The 22,050-nt window shown below is 36.3% G+C and overlaps 1 protein-coding gene across 3 annotated transcripts in view; it reads left to right on the forward strand.

The window, feature by feature from the left end:
* The window catches only part of LOC121378788 (multidrug resistance-associated protein 1-like), an 87,606-nt gene that overhangs the window by 23,795 nt on the left and 41,761 nt on the right, over positions 1–22,050 (forward strand). For all 3 annotated transcript variants that reach the window (XM_041507104.1, XM_041507105.1, XM_041507106.1), the window contains 12 exons: positions 2,011–2,072; positions 5,335–5,466; positions 6,123–6,356; positions 7,873–8,050; positions 8,613–8,867; positions 9,701–9,766; positions 11,731–11,868; positions 16,159–16,305; positions 18,215–18,299; positions 19,008–19,074; positions 19,362–19,488; positions 21,537–21,713. In XM_041507104.1, coding sequence (XP_041363038.1) covers positions 2,011–2,072; positions 5,335–5,466; positions 6,123–6,356; positions 7,873–8,050; positions 8,613–8,867; positions 9,701–9,766; positions 11,731–11,868; positions 16,159–16,305; positions 18,215–18,299; positions 19,008–19,074; positions 19,362–19,488; positions 21,537–21,713 — 1,668 coding nt within the window. The remainder of the gene's footprint in view (positions 1–2,010; positions 2,073–5,334; positions 5,467–6,122; positions 6,357–7,872; positions 8,051–8,612; positions 8,868–9,700; positions 9,767–11,730; positions 11,869–16,158; positions 16,306–18,214; positions 18,300–19,007; positions 19,075–19,361; positions 19,489–21,536; positions 21,714–22,050) is intronic.

Consider the following 22,050-nt stretch of genomic DNA (forward strand, 5'->3'; position numbering starts at 1 on the left):
TTATTTCCTCTAGCTGCTGTGCATTTTTATGGAAGGAATTGTCCTATTCGCGTTCAGTTTATATTTTATGAAAGTGAATGAAGGGAACGTGTCTAACATTTATGCTGTCTGTGGAACCGTTTAATTTTCCCCCACAGCTGTAGAACATCGCTTACAAGTAAGTTACAGGCGTGACATTTCTTACATGATTTCTTTGGCCAACGACCTGAGTCTCATGTCATGATTAGCGAAGAGGTTTTTTGTTGTGTTTTTTTTTAATCAATACATATAGATCCATATGTCTACTCTGCTATAGCATTTTCCATTAATTTATCATATACATTTTTTGTAGCTTTCACCTGTGTTTTCTTCAAAATATCTAAATATGATTGCCAGAATAATCCAGCTTGTTGCACAAAAGTAGTGCGAGTCAGTGGGGGGGGGGGGGGGGGGGGGGAGAGGTAGTAGGCGTGGCTTAATTTTTGGGGGTTCATCGAGATATGAACGAAAAAAAGTAAGCACCTCTGGACCAATCAGATTGCTGTAAAGTGTATAGATGCAAAGAAAATTTAATTATTGACATTTTGTAAACATTATTGAATTATGGCAGTGGTCCTTAATTCAAAAAGTAAAATTGCTGAGAGGGATGGCATGGATTTCACTCCATCATGATTCAGTTAAGGTGATGCGATAGCTAGATTTGGTATCCAACAATTAATGTAATTTTTATTTATTATCCATTTTTAGAGAAATAAGGTCCTTATATCCATGACAGTATGCCTTTAAGGTTTGTCTGCTTGTCTAGGACAAGTGGTTTTGAGTGTAAGACAAGTAAATTGTACTAATATTAGTACAATTTACTTAGTCTTACAATCAAAACCACTTGTCCTAGACAAACAGACATGTTATTAGTCCCCTACCAGTCCAACCAGAGGGGACTATAGGTTTCATCTCCGTCCGTCTGTCCCACATGTTTTCCAGATGTATTTGGCGGAAGGTTTTGAGATATTGAGCTGACATTTTGTATATAATGTACTATTACAAAGCAAGTTTGACTTTCATGACGATTTACCCATTTTTGACGGAGTTATGACTCTTGAACTTAGGAGATGTGAAAATTTGTTTTCCCGGACATTTTTTTTTTCAGAAGACCTTTTGATATTGAGCTGAAAATTTGTGTATAGGTTTATCACGTACTGTTACAGATCAAGTTTAACTTTCATGGCGATTTACCCATTTTTAATGGAGTTATGACCCTGGAACTTAGGAGATGTGAAAATTTATTTTCCGGATTTTTGCAAATCCTGGCAGGGTTTCTGCCAGAGGATAAAATGTGTATGTAGTATGGTGCCATACCCAAATATTTTTGCAGATTTTTTTTTTTTAAGTTAACCTTTTGACCAAATTAATTACTCTCATCATTACTATATGATATTCTTAAGCCTAACCCTAAACGTAACCCATTTTCTTTCTTGGGGAGGGCCCCCGGCCCCCATACCCCTGTTGATTCAGTAGCGCAATACCCAAAAATTTCTTTCTGGCAGAAACACTGCCTGGAGATAATATGATGAAATTTTGTATATAGCTTTATCATTTGTATATAGCTTTACAGATCAAGTTGAAGTTTAGTGGTGGTTTACCCATGTTTCAGTTATGGCCCTTGAATTTAGGAGATACAAAAAATTGTCGGGCCCGGTAGGGGACATGTATTGCTTTAGCAGTACTCTCAAAATGCTTGTTTAGTTATAAGTTGGATAAGTACAAAATATTATTTATTCATTAATTTTATGCTGTGATATATTTGGACAGGTTTGTTTTAATTGTTTTGAAAAAATACAATTGCTTGACTATTTTGACTAAAAACGTGGGTGAATAAACACATTTCAGACGTAACAGTAAAGTGGAGAACAGTGCTTTGTTGCTGCTTATTAATGGTGGGAGGCTACTGTTTCAAAGTAAAGTGACACTAACATCACAGCTGGAATATTACTAAGTTAAATAATTATGTTTAATTCTATCTCTTCGTTTCAGAAGCCTTGCCCAGAGAGCAGTGCTTCATTTCTGTCACAAATTACATTCTGGTGGTTTACCAGGTATGTAGGGTGGACATTTTCTTGTATTTTTAGTTTTAGTTTTTTTAATGATTATTCAGATGATATATTTCTACATTGAGATTGTAATGGTTTTCATACAAATACAATAGGTCTTCTGGCCTGGAGAGTTATAAGACGTCATCAGTAGTAGAGTGCTCACTTGAGGAGTGAAAGCTCATAGGATCGATTTCTTTTCAACATTACCTGTCCTCAAGGAAGTGCACTCCCCTTCCCCCTACAGCTAATAGTCTGGTCCGAACATCCCAACAGCCAGTGGGATGGCCTAAATTTTTCTACTGCATGCTCCCTCTAGTACCGGATTGACGGAGTTTAATGCATATCTCCGTGTCCTAGTCCTGTGGGCTAAGAAGGCCGAGCCTGTAACGGCTCCAGCTCTACCATGCAACCTTCCATCGTTTATGCTTCAAGATACCTTCGGTGGGTCGATCACTACATCAGTCAGTTGCTACTTCTGCTGGCTCCGGAAGTTATCCAGTTGCTATCACGCATTTCGTTTTTTTTTACCGCGACCGTTTTACTACGGTTCATTGCAGATTATCAATCCACTGACATTCACTGTTGTTACCGCCAATGTTTTGTTTGATGCTGAGAAGATTGTCTTTGCTGCTGCCTCGCATCGGGTGGTGTGACTGCCGTCGATACCAGCCGTTTGGTGTTTGTATTGTTTCACATCCACACATATCAGGAATATAGCGTAGTGGCCCGCTCTGCCGTCGGTGGCTCTTGACTGTTTAACAGGATCACTGCTCCGATGTCCCGGTTCCTGCATCACTGCACTACTGTCTCATGAAGTGCCATAGCAAGATGACGTTAGCTGTTCATGTTCACTCCATACTTCAATTCTTGCCACATCTTCGCGCTGGATTGTTGGTTGCAACCATTACCAAGTTGTCGATTCATTTCAGCCCTGCTGCATACGGACCTGGGACTAGTACCAAGCTGGCAACGCTGCCTGAGCTTCACACAATGAAGATGGGTTTCAAACACGCCAACCAGGTCTAACGTTTTCGTCCACGGAAATGGGACCTGATCCGGGTTCTGAGGGCCTTGTCCAAAGCACCTTACGAGCCCATAGCTGAGGCATCCTTAAAGGTTTTGACAAGGAAGACAGTGTTCTTGCTGGGCTTTGCTACGGCTGCGAGAGTGTCAGAGATTCATGCTTTGGAGATGGACATAGTATGGTTGAAGTTCAATCTCCTGATCAAGTACCACATATTTACTGTCCAAGCACACTTTTCCATTGTGGGATTCCACGATGTCGAGGACTTGTTCTGTTCGCACCCTGAAGCAATACATTGAGAGAACGAGGTCTTTCTGACACTGTCGAAGGCGACTGTTCTTCTCATGCAACCGGAGCCACTTGAATGGCCTCACTAAGAACATGGTGTCTTTCCATGTTGAGGGATTACCTTCAGTGTCAGCAGCTAACCCACCTGACCTATGTGCACTTGCTGCCACGATGTCGCTAGACTGCAACATCTGTTACCAGTACTGTTTTCAGTATCTGAACAGGATGTTTATAGGCCACTGACTTGATCTTTGCCAACTGTATCCAATGAAGATGTCGAGGGATTCCATCATCTGGGTCCTGTTGGTGCAGCGCAAGCTCTGGTTAACACTGGCTGTCCTGTTCTGTCAGATTCATGGCCTGCACCTCGAGATGTCCAATGAATTGCCAGCTAAGGACTCGCCTTGACATTGTTACTGCACCATTCTGAAGTTCACGCACTGGTTTGGTGACAGGACAATTGTCCGGATAACATTACCCTTTTGCACTGCACATTGGTGTAATGTTTCCTTGAACTAACAGATCTTTGGATTACTAGAAAGAAAACACAGGGGCCTGTTTAGTTCAGTGTTCTGGTGGATGCACCCATAACATTGTTGCAGGTGTTAGGTAACCTCCCAATGTATTAGGAGGTTACGTAACACCTGCATTCCCTTGTGGCTGTGCCTTCCCACCCTATCAGAACCTGCCTGAGATATGGCTTATCAGCTACAGGTCCACTTCAGTACCTGAGGGTCATCTGTGCCATTACTGACAGATGTCACCATAATGGTTGTTGTTACTAATATCACCTGGATTGGTCTGTGATGGGCATCCCATGGAGGGGGGCTTACCATGGTTGGCTTATTCTTCCACTCTTTTCGGTCCTTGGGGAGAAGACAGGTGCATCTTCGGAGTAAGGAGCCCATCACTGTCTGTTGAATGCTGCACTTGTTTGAGGACAGGTAATGTTGAAAAGAAATGTAGAAAACTTGGTGTTTTCTCTTTTATGGATACATTACCTGTCCTCAAGGATTGATTCCCGCCTGAGCCTCCCCAATTCCTGTTCTGCGTGTGATGTGCTCAGTGAAAAAGAAGGAAGTTACAGTCATGTGATCGGTACTAGAGGGAGTATGCAGTAAAAGAATTTAGGCCATCCCATTGGCTGTTGGGTTGTTCGTACCAAACTACTAGCCGTAGGGGGGCGAGTGCACTTGTTTGAGGACAGGTAATGTATCCATAAAGGTGAAAACACCTAAAGTTTTCTCCATTCTCCATAGTGAATGTAATAAATAAGACTCATAATAACTTTAAAATATTATGAGCCAAATTTACAATTGTTTTTGTTTTACATGTATGTAACTATAAGAAAAATAGGTTACATAAATTTTGCCCAGTATGTTTTAATACAAGACATGGAAAACCACATCAGATTCTATATCTTAGTTAATAACTATGTTGTTCTGTCCAGCATGAATGAATAATGATCTCTGGCTTGTATACTTGACACTGCTTCAATTCAGTATATGTCGGTTTATCAATTCTAGCAATTCTACCATTGCTAGAATTGATAATTTATGCAAAAAGTAACGTGCTTTAATGTTAAAGAAAAATGACTAAGAGCAGAAAATATATTACACTGCCTAATAACTAGGTTCAGTGCCTTTAATGAGGTATTGCAGATGCAATATGTTCAACATTAACTCATTTCATTTATACTTATTTTCATGCTTATATCCAATTAAGATTCAAGCACGCTGTCTTGGGCACATACCTCAGCTATCTGGGCTGTCTGTTGAGGACAGCAGGTTACATGTAGTTATTAGTGGTTAGTGAGAGAAGTTGGTGTAGAACCCAGTACCTACCAGCCATATTTCAGATGGATTAACTACTACACCACTGAGGCTGTTTAACAGCTAATAGCGGGTACTTAAACAATAAGATGGGGTATCAGTTATCAAAGTTTCCTTTCAGCCTGGTGAAGAAAGGTTACCGCAAAGCTCTTGAGAGGAGGGATCTGTGGTCTCTGAACTCATGTGACACCTCGCAGTATGTTGTCCCCAAGTTTGAACAGCACTGGAACAAGGAACTCAACACGTCACAGTGGTTAGTTATCTTAATAACATATATTAATTAATAGACATTGTTTGTGTCGTACAACATTTATGAAAGCTTTTGTCAGATTGTGCAAAAAAAAAAGCAGGTAGCCTATTTCATTTTGTATAACTCGATATGACATTATAAATGATGAATTAAAATTAATGCATGAATGGAACATGGTTACAGAAAATTAGTTTTGTGCAGGTAAGCAACATGGAAACAAAACTATATCAACTGAAAACTGACAATCACTACTTTAGGGATTCTGATAAATTGTTGTTAGTATTCACAACAATAAACAGTTTGAACTCATAAAAATCCCAGTTCTGCTAAATGATTAGTGATAGCTGTATTACTGGTGGGAGGAACCAACCACTTTTAACTGGAAAAGTGAAAAATGGAAAAGTAGTACTTTGTAACTTCAAAAGTATTTTACTGTTAAAGGTCATGTTTTTTACAATGAGATTTCAATAGTGCATTTAGTAACTTATTTGTCATATGTTAATTGAAAATTGTGTAACCACATGTGGACTGAAGTGGGCATGAAATCTCATACCCTCTGGTTAACTAAAATAACAAAAGATTAATGGAGAAAAATAGTTTGAAAATTAGCATCATGAAAAAAGGCATTAAAATATATGTATTATTTTGCTTTTTATTAGTTTAGTAAGCTCACCTAATCCATCGAGAAATAGTATACCCCTGAAGGAGCGATACAACGACAGCCGCACCTACACAGAAGTGAATCTGGACGTAACGGTGAAAGATGGTAGGCGAGAGAAGAAGCCAAATGTACTAAAATGTCTCGTCAAGACATTTGGAAGATTCTTTTTACTTGCAGCTGTGTACAAACTTATGCATGACATCCTGCTGTTTGCTGCTCCAGCATTATTGAGGTGAGTGATGGGAAAATAGATTTATAATGTATTGTTACAGATCAAGTTTGACTTTTATGGCGATTTACTCATTTTTGACAGAGTTATGGCCCTTGAACATAGGAGATATGAAAATGTTCTGGCCTTTTTTCTTTTTTTTTAGATTCACAAATACTTGCCCAGAAAAGTGGGGATGTGTAACCCTGTGGTAGACCTAGATGTAAATCCTGTGAAACGATGACAGCTACTTCTACAATAAAAAACAGACACTAAAACTTTCTACATTAAACATACTCTAAATTGTCAGTCTAATTTTGTGGTTTATTGTATCACCTGCAATAAATGCCAAATTCGGTATGTTGTACAAACTATCAACAGTTTTAGCACAAGACTTTCAGGGCACAGACATAATATTAAATATAAGATGACAGCTAAAGCCCACATATAGCCCCCATACTTTAATATCCCAGGTCACTGCCGTAGTTGCACTCTCCTTCAAAGAGTTGCTGGTCAAGATCCTAGCCAAACTTAATTTGGCTGAATCTGTTTGGATGCATCGTTTGAACTGTGTGTGGCCAAAAGGACTGAATGAATATGATCCGAGTGGCAAATAAACCACTCTCTGCTTGATTGGACTTTTGTTTTAATCTTAGCTTATGGTCTGATACCTCGGTAGTTTTATTGACTGGTTAACTATACTTGAGTTTTAGCCAAGCACACTTGTTACACTACACCGTTTATACTTGTGAGTTTTCTGTTTCTCCTCATATTCTTGAAAACGTCTGTATTATACAGATGAAACGTCGAGTTTTAATTTTGTGTTGTGTTTTTTTTAAAAGTGGATGGTTTTAGACAGACTTTTGGTTTTAATTACTTTTTTTCTTCTTTTTTTTTTGCAATGTCTCAACATATTGTGCTGAAATTTTGTGTATGGCTTTATCATGTTCTATGTCCTATCAAATTTGACTTTTATGACATTATAGTTATATAGCCATTGAGCTTAGGAGATTTGAACATTTGTTGGGTCCAGTAGGAGACATATATTGCTTTAGCAGTACTCTCAGAATGCTGGTTCTTATGTATTTTATTATCGCAATTATTTAAAAAAAAAAAAAAGTTTGTTAAACCCAAAATACTAAGTCTTTGTCTTGCACTCTCATAGCAGATGATATTTAATATAGTGTAGACACAGTTGATCTTAGCAGAATCTTTGTCATTGACATTAACTCTGATGAAATCTGTCTAATTTGATCCCCTTTATATCAAAGCATTTTGTCAGTCACTCTTTATTCTTGATTAGAAGCATTTTCAATGTACAAGTTGTAGTAATAATTTGTGTAGCATGTGATCGAGTTGTATTGTGAAAAGTGCTAAATCATGATTTTAGTCACACACTATGAGTTATGCATGACAGGGAGTGTTTACAAAATTACTACAAACTGCATGCTAGAAGCCATTACTACAAGTTGCACAGTGAGATTGCTCCTTTAGACAGACAGTTCACTGCATTTCTTTTTTCATTACCATTTCACTCCAGGCTTCTGATCCAGTTTGTGAAGAATAAAGAGGAATATGTTTGGCATGGGTACCTGTATGCCAGTGCCCTGCTGGTTTGTGCAGTGGTCCAGTCCCTTATTCTTCACCAGTATTTTCACAGCTGTCTTGTGCTCGGTATGAGGTTGAGAACGGTCATCATAGCAGCAGTCTACAGAAAGGTACGATTGGTCTTTATATACATCAACTGAACTCATTAAAACAAAAAATTGTTATTTAATTAAACTAATCATTGTGTTTGTGTATATCAGTTGGACGTTGACATATCATTGATCATCTGGTGTTAAGATATTAAAGTCTTTGATAACAAGCTAATGTGTAAAATATTGTTGACTATTATAGCTTAAAGGAATTGACCCTAGTTATTAGGCTGTGTAAATTAGTTTTGATTATTACAGCTTAAAGGGACTGAGTCTGGTTATTAGGAAGCGTAAAATAGTTTGGACTATTACAGCTTTTTTGCTGTTAAATGCACATTACAAGTTCAATTTGTTTGTCCATGGTTGTCTTGGTGTTTGTGATAACTCATGTTACATTTTACGTGATACATGAAGAACTATAGGGCCTGTTATACTAATCAACAGTAAGAATATCCATGTTATGTCCATCAGTTCTCTCATTCTCTTAACCATGTGTCATAATTATAGGTGTATTAGATGCCAAATAGCTTTTGGTTGAATAGTATGCTGGGACCTTATTAAACAACCATCCTAACCTTTTCAGACACTGAAACTTTCGAGTTCTGCGCGGAAGAAATCGACAATGGGTGAGATTGTCAACTTGATGTCTGTGGATGCTCAGCGTTTCATGGATCTGATGACCTACTTCCACACGATCTGGTCCGGACCATTCCAAATCTCTGTGTGTTTGTACTTGCTGTGGCAGACCCTAGGTCCACCCATCCTCGCCGGGGTCGGAGTTATGGTTCTTCTTGTGCCCGTCTCTTATGCCATCGCAAACAAGACAAAATATCTTCAGGTTGGACTATCATTAAAAAACTTTATTATTATATTCTGTATGAAAATCCATGTATTATATCAGTGTTAAACATGTAACAGAAATATTAAACATGTTATTTTATTAGTCCCTTACCGGTCCAAACGGAGGGGACCATAGGTTTCATCTATGTCCTTCTGTCTCTTTGTCTGTCTGTGTTTGTCTGTCTGTCTGTCCATCCGTATGTCAAACTTATGGTTTTCTTGACTTTTTTCACAATGCCGCCTGAAATTTTGTGTACCATATACTATTACTGAATAAGTTTGACTTTGATGGCGATTTACCCAGTTTTGACAGCGTTATTGCCCTTGAACTTAGGAGATAATAAAATTTGTTTTCCAGACTGTTTTTTTGCAATACCTCAAGATATTAAGTTGAAAGTTTGTGTGCAGCTTTATCATGTTCTGTTACGGATCAAGTTTGACTTTCATGGCAAATATAGCTGTTTTTCCCAGTTATGGCCTTTGAATTTAGGGGATATTTCCCGGACTTTTGTTTTGCAATGCCTGAAGATATTTGTGTATGTAGCTTTATCATGTACTGTTACAGATCAAGTTCAACTTTCATGGTGATTTATCTTTCTTTTCACAGAGTTATGGCCCTTGAACTTAGGATATTTTAATATTTGTTAGGCCTGGTAGACGACATGTATTGCCATAGCAGTAGTCTCAGAATGCTTGTTGTTGTTGTTATCTCTAAAAGTATTTTGTTGTTGTATGTAGCATCTTCATGTACCTTTAGTTGATTGTTCGTAGCTTGTGTCAGAGGTCACGTCAATCTGTATTACTGAATTATTATTTGTTTGTGCATTTCAGACTGAACAAATGAATTTTAAGGATTCCCGAATCAAACTTATGAATGAAATTTTAAATGGAATGAAGGTGAGTTCACTGATTCTATACAGTCATGTCTAAAAGAGATATGACTGTTTAAATGAACTTTCAGCAAACTTGCATTTTCGTGTTATTTACTGTGATAAGGTGATGAGGTGGTGGCTGGGCTTATTTATGAAAAACGTAAATGCTATCAAAAACGGAGGGGGTTTATTCAAAGACATGGGTTAGTTTCCGGTAAAATACGGTAGTTTACCACATAACTATTTAGTGGTTTGCATGAATTTAAATTTGTGTAACCAACATGCAAACAAAATTAACAATTTGCATAAAATATTATGCCCTGCTGCATGACATTTTTAAGTAAAACTATTTGTAAAATATTTGTTCGTAAAGTATATGACCTTTAGCTTCAAAGCTGATCTTGAGATTTGGGTCCATGGTAAAGAATGTGGATCAAAAATCCCTGTAGCCAAAAAATTAGCCACAATGAAAATGTGTTAACCAAAAATTGTTTTGCAGTACTGTGTAGAGTATTTATATATGAATATGAAAATGCATCTTGTTCAGCTAATTATGTATAAACTGGAATATGAATAACAAAACTGTATTCCCTGATCAAAATCAAAGACAGCAATGTGGGTAGGGGCAGTTAATATATTACTTTGATTTTTCAGTGTGGGGGAAATATGCAGAGTTGAAAGCCAGTGCCCCCTGCAAACACCCATGGGAACGGGAACTCTATTTACGTGCCCATATCCACAGAGGTTCAGGCAAACACCCACTCCAACTTCTAAGGCCTATGACATTAATAAAAATTTGAGAGCCAGTACTCAACTTTTTCTTTTTTTTTAAATAGAGCTCATTATTTCTTTCAAATAGCAATCTTTATGTTGCTTTGAACTGCTTGTTGTTGATTTCAGCTTGTAAAATACGTAGCCAAAGAATGCCAACTTCACGTTATTACAACTATTCCATTAACATCAAAAGTTTTTGATTAAAATGATAATGAATTGAAATTTATGGTCTTTTTAAAATCCATCTAACTTGTGAGATGTCACCTCACAGTCTACAAATTTATATAATATTTTATCTAACAAATGTCATGATTATTGTAAACTAATTGTATTGAGTGTACAACTGCAATTTGTATAAATACTGCATGTTCGTTTCCCATGATAGCGATATGCATGAGTGTGAAATTAACAAAGACAGCTGAAATAAGCGAATGAAACAGCAATTATGTATTCACCTATTTGGGTTGGGTTTTTTTAATTTACATCAAGATTTACTTGCCTGTAATTGTATTGTTTAAAGTCCGCAATAGTGTCTCTTGACACATGCAACGGTCTCGGATGACTGTCAAGTGTGACCTATATACACACTGAGAGCAGCCGACGTGGACATTATGTTTAACGTGAAGCGAATACACCAGTCTAGCGGACATTTTTGTTTTGCTCGGTCCATTGTTGGTCCGTTTTTATTACTTTGGTTCAAAGACTTTACAAAGTTAAAATAACAAGCAACAGATCTTTCAGACTTTTCTTTCATACATGTTGCCGTTAAAACTAATAATTGTGATTATTAAAATAAGCAAACGTTATTATGCTGCATTCTGGATGACACTGCTTCTGATTACCGGTCGCGAGATCGCTATTAATTACACTAATATAATATTTGGTATTATTATTATATTTCAGGTGTCGGATAAATAATGTAACCGTTTGTTCACATCAAAAGATAGAAAATGGCTTAGCCAAAATTTTAGCCACTTACAAATTTTATTATCCATTTAAAAAAAAAAAATTAGCCAATGTCTAATTTGGCTACCTATAACGCGAGCCCTGACTGACCATGTGTCACAATAATCATATGTTGGACACCAGATAGCTGTAGTTTAAAAGTGCAGTGATGTGTCGTAAACAAATAACCCTTTAGAGTACTGTTTTGTATAATTCTTTGGCAGTTGTTTTGACATGTGCTTTAAGATTTACGTTGTTACCTTTTTTCAGGTCCTGAAACTGTACGCATGGGAACTGTCATTCCAGGAGAAAGTTGTTAATATTCGAAATGAAGAACTGGAGGTTCTGAAGAAGTCTGCCTATCTGAATGCCATTTCAACATTTGCTTGGACATTTGCTCCATTTTTGGTACAAAATACCCTGCATCTTTGTCATCATTTATTGTTGTTGTCACTGTTAAATAGAGTGAAAGAGAGAAAATTACTCTGAAGTGTGAAATTTTGAAAAACATATTCTATTAAAATCGGTTAAAAGAAGTAGATTATATGTACAGTCAAATATATGTGTGATAACAGTTTTAAAGGCATACAACTGGCTGCTCCTAGGTGATGACCAGGTCACTAATGCCATTCCATCCAGTGGAAAAAAAGCATGGTGGAATCGATCACCCTTTTACTTTAAAGCTGGGTTACTGGTGAATGTATTCCACCAAAAAATAATACATTTTTGGCATCAGACTAAGCATAGTGAGTCAGTGAATTTGAAATGTCCTGAGTATTACAAACATAGTATATGAAAAAACTGCATGGCAATGTTCAAGTTAACACCCAGACATATTTTGAACAGGTTTAAGACCAAATTATGAATGCTATTCATGCTAAATTACATGTTCACAACAACAAACCACAAAGCAATGCAATATATGTGGTATGGATATAGTACAGGGGGTATACTCACCAGCAAAAGTTACACAGTTCCCGATATACGTAATTCTCTATGTACATGTGTATATATACATACCGTACCTAAAACATTCTGATCCATTTATTATTGTATTGTATTTAATATCTGAAGGCAGCATTACTTAAATATGGTGCAGTACATGCTGTATAAACCATTTACATGGATATTTTGAATATTTTTATATTACACACAAGTCTTACAAACATAAAAAGTGAATTTACATACCATTCTAGGCAAGTCTGCATTACATATACAATTTATCTGTCTCATAACAGTTCATCTTACAATAGCTAGGTTTTTTGTTGCTTTTTGTAATATTTTAGAATTGCAGTTCTATTTATATTATGCTTAACTTATGTTTTGGTTTTGATTGCCTGAAGCTTTTATTATTAAAAAAACAAATTGACCTGGCTTTTTTCTATAACATATTGAGGCTTCATTATTCAAATATGATTAAGTATATGAAGTTTATATACTATGTTCACAAATTTATGAAGATGTCCCTCTGTTGTTAGTACCAACCAATTATAAGTACCTTTCCTCGGCATGTGTGTTAAAACATTTACAATTCATCTATCTCACAGAAGCTTGTACTATTTTTAAAAACATATTTGTATTTAAATTGTGCTTAATTTATGGTTAGGTTTATATAACTGACATCAGATATAGTCATCAGGCATATCTAGTACTTGACTTTCTTTCCTATTTCAGTCTTATCATCTGACTCAGATATAATGTCTATTATATTCACAATATCTGTAATTTTTTATTTTGTCCTCTGGGCCTTTGCTCTTGTTCCTCCCTCAGTATGTCAACAGCTCTTGTTATTAGATCACAAACCATCCAATTCAGCTTCAGTATTTCTTTGGACATTTCTCAGCCATTTCTATGTGGTTGAGGAATACGCTGGACTTTGTGATATGACTAATACCATATGAGACCATGGCAATTTGCTCTCTTCCAATCTGCTCTATTGGTACAGCATATTTTCAGGGAATATCTACTGGATGGATGGAAGGTTTGCAACTAATCCACAGTAGCATAATAACAGCATTCGTGATTTGGCACTACATTTCTCATGTGAAAGGGGTTCTTCCAAGCCACACTTGATCTAAGGAATCCCTACAAAGGTCTTAAGAGACTAGAAGACCATTTAAATGAAAAAAAGAAAACTCTGCCCTCAGCTTCTTGGGAAGAGGGTTCTGTTTGTGAGACAAAGTACTTGTTTCAAACGCAAACCATGTCTGAGGGTGTTGTAAAGTGCACAAGAAAATGCAGAAACAAAGATTATACTTCATTGTCTGTACATTGCTGCCAGTTCACCATCCCAGATACGGACATTTGTGTACACTCAATTTGGCAACAAGAGGCATCTTATAGATGTGCACAGCATCATTAAGGATGTAGGGAAGACACCAACTAGCAATTCCAGCTGTGCTTGCCATTACTGGCTATGATACCAACAGTGCTTTTATGCAGAATGGAAAACTGGAGGTTTTGAACATTCTCAAGCAACACCAAGACTTCCTTGAAATGTTGTTAGCTAATGGAAGTTCAGCAAAAATTGATGTTCATATATTTAAGAAGCAGATCATTTCATATACCTTCTCTATGGGAGTGCAGGTGCGAATAACATACAAAAACATCATGACTTGAGAAATATCTGGAAATGTTTGTTGCCAAACCAAGGATGATAATATTGAACTACAGTAGAGTATAAATCAGCCTTTCCCACTCTACATGTATGCATTCAATGAGAATGCTCTGAGAATGCACATAAAGAGAGCAAATTGCCAAGTTGTCATTTGGTATCAGTCATGCCAGGCATACCAGGCTATTCCCCAACCAAATTGTCATATGGCTGAGAAATTTTAGAAGGCACACAGAGATGAAATAGTGATATCATGAGAGCTGATGGACATACTGATGGGGGAACCAGAGCAGAGCCTAGAGAAGGAGAATACCAGAAATTGTGAACATGACAGACATACTTTAATTGCATGAAAATGCAAAGGAATAGGAAAGGAAGTCAAAACTTTCCTAGACAATATTTGATGTAGAAACTAATTATATACACTTGAGCATAAGTTAAGCACAATGTAAATATAAAGGCAAATCTAAAAATATTACAAACACAGACTAGTATAAGATGAACTTCTGTGAGATAGATGACTTGTACATGTAATGCAAAAGAAATTATGGTAGGTACACAAAACTGACGCTTTAAATTTTTAACACTGGTGTTTAGTAAAGAGGACATATTCATAATATTGATGCACATACATGTATACTCAACAAAATTAATTAAGGGCTAGTAAACTTTCTTATATTATAATATAATTCTTTGTTACTGTCATATTATTTTAGCATGTTTAGGTCATATATATGGCTTCTATACATTGTTTCAGTAAACTTTTACTGGTTATACACACAAAAAACACTGGGATTTCACATACTTATGAAAAATATTGAAATGAGCATTAGGCAAGTATTCGTTACACATTTGTTCAGAATGTTTTTTGTCATTGTGTTCCCTAATTTTTTTTATTTAAGTCATTAAGTTTAAGAACATGCCACAATGCTGACAACTTTCAACGGAAGAAGTTGTATTTCCCCTCATATTTAAAGGAAAATGCTAAAATATCTATTGCACATAAATTAATTTTGTTGAGTATAGTATAGACAGATATACTGAACCATATTTGAATAATGCTGCCTCAATATATTAAATACAGTGCAATTTTTAATAGTAAAAGGTTCAAAATATGTGTAAATATAGAAAATAATGCATTTCAGGCATTGCTTAACTTTTGCCTATGAGTATATAATTATTCATACCACATATTGCATTGTCATTTGGTTTGTTACTATTAACATCTAGTATAGGATGAATATCATTAATTTTGGCCTTATATCTGTTAAAAATTTATATGGATGACAACTTTATCACTATATTTAATTTTTCAATATAGTGTTTTTGGGACACAAAATGTGCAACGGTACCCCCATTCAAATGGCGATATTTTTTTAATCCACCAACATTTTTGCTGCAGACAAGCAGATATTAAATTCATATATAATGAAGTATCTAAAAATACTTGTCTCCAAAAATCCCTAAAGGGGGGGGGGGGGGGGTTCTGTATCTGGCCCATGGACTACTGCTAAAATAGTTTTCTTTCCTAGGTGTCACTGGTCACATTTGGAGTGTATAACAAACAATGTACTGGCTGCTGAAATAGTTTTCTTTTCTAGGTGTCACTGGTCACATTTGGAGTGTATAACAAACAGTGTACTGGCTGCTGAAATAATTTTCTTTCCTAGGTGTCACTGGTCACATTTGGAGTGTATAACAAACAATGTACTGGCTGCTGAAATAATTTTCTTTCCTAGGTGTCACTGGTCACATTTGGAGTGTATAACAAACAATGTACTGGCTGCTGAAATAGTTTTCTTTTCTAGGTGTCACTGGTCACATTTGGAGTGTATAACAAACAGTGTACTGGCTGCTGAAATAATTTTCTTTCCTAGGTGTCACTGGTCACATTTGGAGTGTATAACAAACAATGTACTGGCTGCTGAAATAATTTTCTTTCCTAGGTGTCACTGGTCACATTTGGAGTGTATAACAAACAATGTACTGGCTGCTGAAATAGTTTTCTTTTCTAGGTGTCACTGGTCACATTTGGAGTGTATAACAATGAATGTACTGGCTGCTGAAATAGTTTTCTTTTCTAGGTGTCACTGGTCACATTTGGAGTGTATGTGTTGTCTGACCCAAACAATGTACTGGATGCTGAAAAAGCTTTTGTATCTCTGTCTCTGTTCAACATTATGCGATTTCCTCTTGCCATGTTTCCACAAGTTGTCACAAATATTGTTCAGGTTGGTATATTTGGCAATACAGTTAGTAAACCATACAAATAGTTAGCAGTACTGTCAGTAAACCGTACAAATAGTTAGCAGTACTGTCAGTAAACCGTACAAATAGTTAGCAGTACTGTCAGTAAACCGTACAAATAGTTAGCAGTACTGTCAGTAAACCGTACAAATAGTTAGCAGTACTGTCAGTAAACCGTACAAATAGTTAGCAGTACTGTCAGTAAACCGTACAAATAGTTAGCAGTACTGTCAGTAAACCGTACAAATAGTTAGCAGTACTGTCAGTAAACCGTACAAATAGTTAGCAGTACTGTTAGTAAACCGTACACATAGCTATACAGTTAGGAAATCATACAAATAGTTTACAGTTTAGTTTGTAAACCATACAAATAGGGTGAGATGCAATTAGCTTTAGGGTCAGTAGGGTTATTTCATTACTCACAGTCACCACTGGGACATGAGTAGTATGTCCTGTAAAGTGGACAGAAATTGTCTCGTCCTAATTGCTAAGATATTAAATGAACTTCCATTCCGTATCATGTTTTTGTCCTGAGTGAAATAATTTTCAGTTGTCAAGGGCTATAATGAATGACAATGAAAATTATTTCATGAGGGACATAAACATGATATAAAATGGTAGTGAGTTTAATATCCTATTTATTACCCATAATTTATATCACGGAATATGTTTGAGCAAAATTCTGGTAAGGTGGTTGTGTGCCATTTGTATGACATCGAAGTGTTACTTCCCACTTGATGTTCTAGTAACCAAGATATGGGTAATGACTAAGGCCAGCTGATTAAAACATTGGCTGGAGTTATAATAAATAAACATTCCTTACCAGCATATCTATCTTTGCAGGTGCAATAGTTGTTTTATTTCATCCAAATAATGTTTGAAGGTGGGCGTAGTCCTTTATACATTACATTTTTATAACTTGTCTGTTTGCATTCTTTAACTTGTTCTATACTTTGGTTAACTAAAAAAAAAAAAAAACCCCACCTTTCTTTGGTAAAAATATTGAAACAATAAGAATATTACTATAATAAAAAACCCCAGAAAAAAAACAATATTATTATTTATGATAACTCAACATGCTTGTAAAGATTGGAATGATCACTTTTTCTTCTACAGATACAATACTCCACTCCCGTCTTCAATTAAATGTAACTTTCCTAAACGTCACTGCATTATAGACACAGACCTGTGTTTAATCAAATGCATAAAATTCCAATCTGTCAATACTCTTGTTATAAATGTTTGGATTGATCCAGATAATGCGGTGTGACTTAAAAAACCCACAATGTTTATAACTACATGAATCTCAATTTTGCATTACTTTCGGCAATGCTTAGAAAACAAAATAGATTGTTTCAGTTGTATTTTCTTTATTTCAAATCAATAAAAGATTATTTACGTTAGGTGTTAAATCAGCAAATATTATTGTTTAAAATTGTGTGTATTAATTAATTTATGAAACAATGTGCGAATTCTCGTATTTTGTTACTGATGAAAAAAGCTGAACCACAAAAAGGGGATTCCCCTTATTCCATGTATTAATTTCCTGAAGCAAAAGTTCAGTTGTTATTTCATAGTATTTTATATTAATGAAATTATTATTCACTTGGAATTATAAAAATTGAATATGATAATTATTATGTTCATGAAAATATGAATCACAGGACCATTTTACACAATTACTTATGAATGGCTTTACACTAAAGTGCTACGCCGTTCATATAGTGTGTAAAGTGGTTCTGTCATTCACACCTGCATTATCATGTTCAATTTAAAAATAATTTGTCATATTTTTTAACATATCTTTAAATATATGTATGAAGATTACTTTTCATAAATTTGTTTTTATGTTAATAAATTTAAGAATGAGCTGATTATTTTGTTGTGTGACAGGCTAATGTGTCGTTGAAAAGAGTACAGAAGTTTCTGACTCAGACTGAGCTGGACCCAGAAGCTGTTCAAAAGTGCTACACTTCAGGTAATTTCACTTCATATGGGCATAGGCATTGATTGCATGTTCATTTATTTTATTTTATTGCTTAATCACAGCGTACAGCCACCAAATGTGCTGTCCTGTTTGCAGTAAATTGAATATAAAAAACTTTTTTTTAACCAACTGGTCAGGAATTCTTTGTTTGTTTCTTTTTTCTCAGTAGAGACCATGTTTCAAATCTATTGCCATTTCAAATATTTAAGGGTTTAGTTTTTTTTAACAGTGAAAAACTGGCAATTGCTGGAAAGCAATAAATATAGACTTAATATTGTTGTTGTTACCGGCCTCGGTGGCGTCATGGTTAGGCCATTGGTCTACAGGCTGGTAGGTACTGGGTCCGGATCCCAGTCGAGGCATGGGTTTTTTAATCCAGATACCGACTCCAAACCCTGAGTGAGTGCTCCGCAAAGTTCAATGGGTAGGTGTAAACCACTTGCACCGACCTGTGATCCATAACTGGTTCAACAAAGGCCATGATTTGTGCTATCCTGTCTGTGGGAAGCTCAAATAAAAGATCCCTTGCTGTTAATCAGAAAGAGTAGCCCATGTAGTGGCGACAGCGGGTTTCCTCTCAAAATCTGTGATTCTTAACCATATGTCTGACGCCATATAACCGTAAATAAAATGTGTTGAGTGCGTTGTTAAATAAAACATTTCTTTCTTTCTTTTTTAATATTGTTTGTTGTATTTCAGAAATAGCTGTTAAGATTGAGAATGGGACATTTGCCTGGGATGTAGAAGATACTACTATCCTAACAAAGTAGGTCAATGAGGCAATCAAGTTCTGTTGTAGTATGATTGTCTGTCTCTCTGTCTGTCTGCCTGTCTGTCTCTCTCTCTCTCGCTCTCTCTCTCTCTCTCTCTCTCTCTCTCTCTCTCTCTCTCTCTCTCTCTCTCTCTCTCTCTCTCTCTCAGTTGATGAATGCGTGTGATTCAAGTGAGATGAAGTAAAACTCTTAGGTGCTGCCAAGTAATTAATGCACCACAGTTGTTGTTAAACAAACTTTGCTTTACTCATGAAACACTTGAACTTTCCTTTGTCTTCAGCATCAACCTGGAATTCCCGCAAGGATCTCTGGTGGCTGTTGTTGGTATGGTTGGATCAGGCAAGTCGTCCTTACTTTCTGCACTCCTTGGAGAAATGGATAGAATCTCTGGATCTGTTTGTGTTACAGTGAGTTACATACTGCATAGCATTTTCTTTTTGTAATAGTAAGGATTGAAAAAAAAAATTAGTTGATGAGGGACATTCAAGAAGGGGATCTATTTAGTCAGGTCCTTTTTTTAACATTAGGCTGAGAAGAACAAATGTTTCCGCACCCTACATACATTGTGGAGCACTGGTTGGGACTTGGGGAATATCTGGTGCAGGGTGCGTACCACTGTGTCTCATTGTGATTTATTACCCATATGGGCTCAAATATACGGGGTAATATTTTTTCGATCTCTGCACAGTGTGCAGATTGCTTCTACAGTCACTGATTGGCTGGCTTTAAAAAGACAAGATATGATTGGCAATTACATACTGCCGGGACCACTTTTTGTTCATTCATGATTCCATTCATCGGTCAAACTATTACTACGAACTTCAAATATTTTTTTACGATACGAATATTTACGGAATTAAAAATCAAAATATATGTACAAATGTTTAAAAATGTTTTTATTTTATTATTTTGACTGGGTTTTTTTGGAACTATTCTTTGGTGGATACTGTTGGGTGTGCAATGGTAACGGCGCGTATGAATATATTGTTATGGCTGGTAGAGCTTGTTAGTTGTTACAGCAGCGACAACGTAAATATACTTTTAAAATCGTTAAAGATTGACAATGGGTAATAAAGAGAATAACCAACTCACTACGAGGAATTATGGAGTATCTGTCCCTCGTGAATTAATGCTGTAAAACCCTCTCCAGAGGCTCGGGTTTACAACATTAATTCACTCGGGACAGATAATCCGTAATTCCTCGTAGCTTGTTAGTTATTCTTTAAAACATCCATTGGTCAGTCTTCATCTGTTAAAAGCCAGTGGCATATCTTATTATGTTTTGAGTGGGCGGGACATAGCACAATGGTAAAGTGCCCACTTGATGTGCGGTCGTTTGGGATCGATCCCTGTTGGTGGGCTCATTGGACTATTTCTCGTTCCAGCCAGTGCACCGCAACTGGTATATTAAAGGCTATGGTATGTGCTATTCTGTTTGTGGGATGGTGCATATAAAAGGTCCCTTGCTACTAATGGAAAAATGTAGTGGGTTACATCGCTAAGATTATATGTAAAAATTACCAAATGTTTGACAGCCAATTAATAAATCAATGCACTCTAGTGGTGTCGGTAAACAAATCAAACAAACATTATGTTTTAACTTACTTTCACTGAAAAGACTGATAGTACAAATCACTCCAAGATTTTTCGAAATTGTGTTTATTGAGACTTGTTGTACTAATAGAGGATGGGGAGAAACACATTGAATGCTTAGTTCAGTAATCTGTCTTATGAGGAAGATTAAAGAGATTGGATCAACAAGAGACAGAGGTAGTGTTTTGACAGGATGGGGACACATTTAAAAACAATTCAACCGGCATACTTGAAATGTTTACCACAAATACATGTAGGTAATACCCGTATAATATCACATGTGAAATATTAATCCTGGTCTAAATACTTTGCAAGTATCAGTAAGGAAAGGTACAGTTTTTTTAATATAGGTAATAATTCATGAGTACCCTTTGAAGACGATTTATCTTACAAGTTTTTGCCAAATGTTTTTATGGGTAAAATACATTTTGGAAACCACAAGTTGTATAATTTAAATAAAATAAATCTTCTCCCAACAGGCACGAGTGTATTCTCTTTCTTACACACCTTAAAAAAGTAATTTCTTAATATAATTTAATGAACAAATAAAATGACTGAACATTAGGTTGAAACTGTATAAGTTAATACTGTCATAAAAACAAATGACATACTGCAGTGATGTCATGTGTTTATGGTTACTCAAGACACTTGGGTCATGACCTCGGAACAGCCAGTGACAAGTCTCACAATTGATTTCCAACGTATGTTGGAGACGAAATTGGTCGACAATGGGTCATCTCTTACATGAGTTTGTAAGAAGAGGTTGTCCCCACTCATAGGTTGCCAGGTGTGGTAACGTACGTGGGTTCATACACACTGCTTGTTTCGATGCATGGCACTGATTCTACTTGTTACTTTTCAGGGTTCTGTAGCGTACGTCGCACAGCAAGCATGGATTCAGAACTGTACCCTGCAAGACAACATTCTGTTTGGAAAACCACTTATTCAGTCCAAATATAATCATCTGTTGGAGGCGTGTGCTCTTGGGCCTGACCTTGACATGTTGCCTGCTGGTGACCAGACAGAGATTGGGGAAAAGGTCAGAAACCAGTCCTTAGGATGTTAACTGAAATCAAATTTCTGGAGTTTAGTTAGAACTATGCCTCTTAATAATTACCAGCAAAACTTGTGAGTGTTTTTGTCTTGCCTTTTTGAAGTAAAAAGGCAAGATATAGTTATTACTTTTCCGATGGCCAGTGAAACTTGGTTTATAGTTGCACCTATTGATGTTCATCACAGTGAACCAAAATTGTTTATGATAGATGAGAAATTTTACTCCTCAGAATTCTTGTTTCATTTAGCTCCTTCGTTAAATTTTCCAATTTAACTCCATTTCTTTAAGTCCTTGACCAATAAAACTTGGTTAACTTTGGAGT

This window comes from Gigantopelta aegis, chromosome 8 (genome assembly GCF_016097555.1).
Source record: "Gigantopelta aegis isolate Gae_Host chromosome 8, Gae_host_genome, whole genome shotgun sequence".
NCBI classification, from domain to species: Eukaryota; Metazoa; Mollusca; class Gastropoda; order Neomphalida; family Peltospiridae; genus Gigantopelta; species Gigantopelta aegis.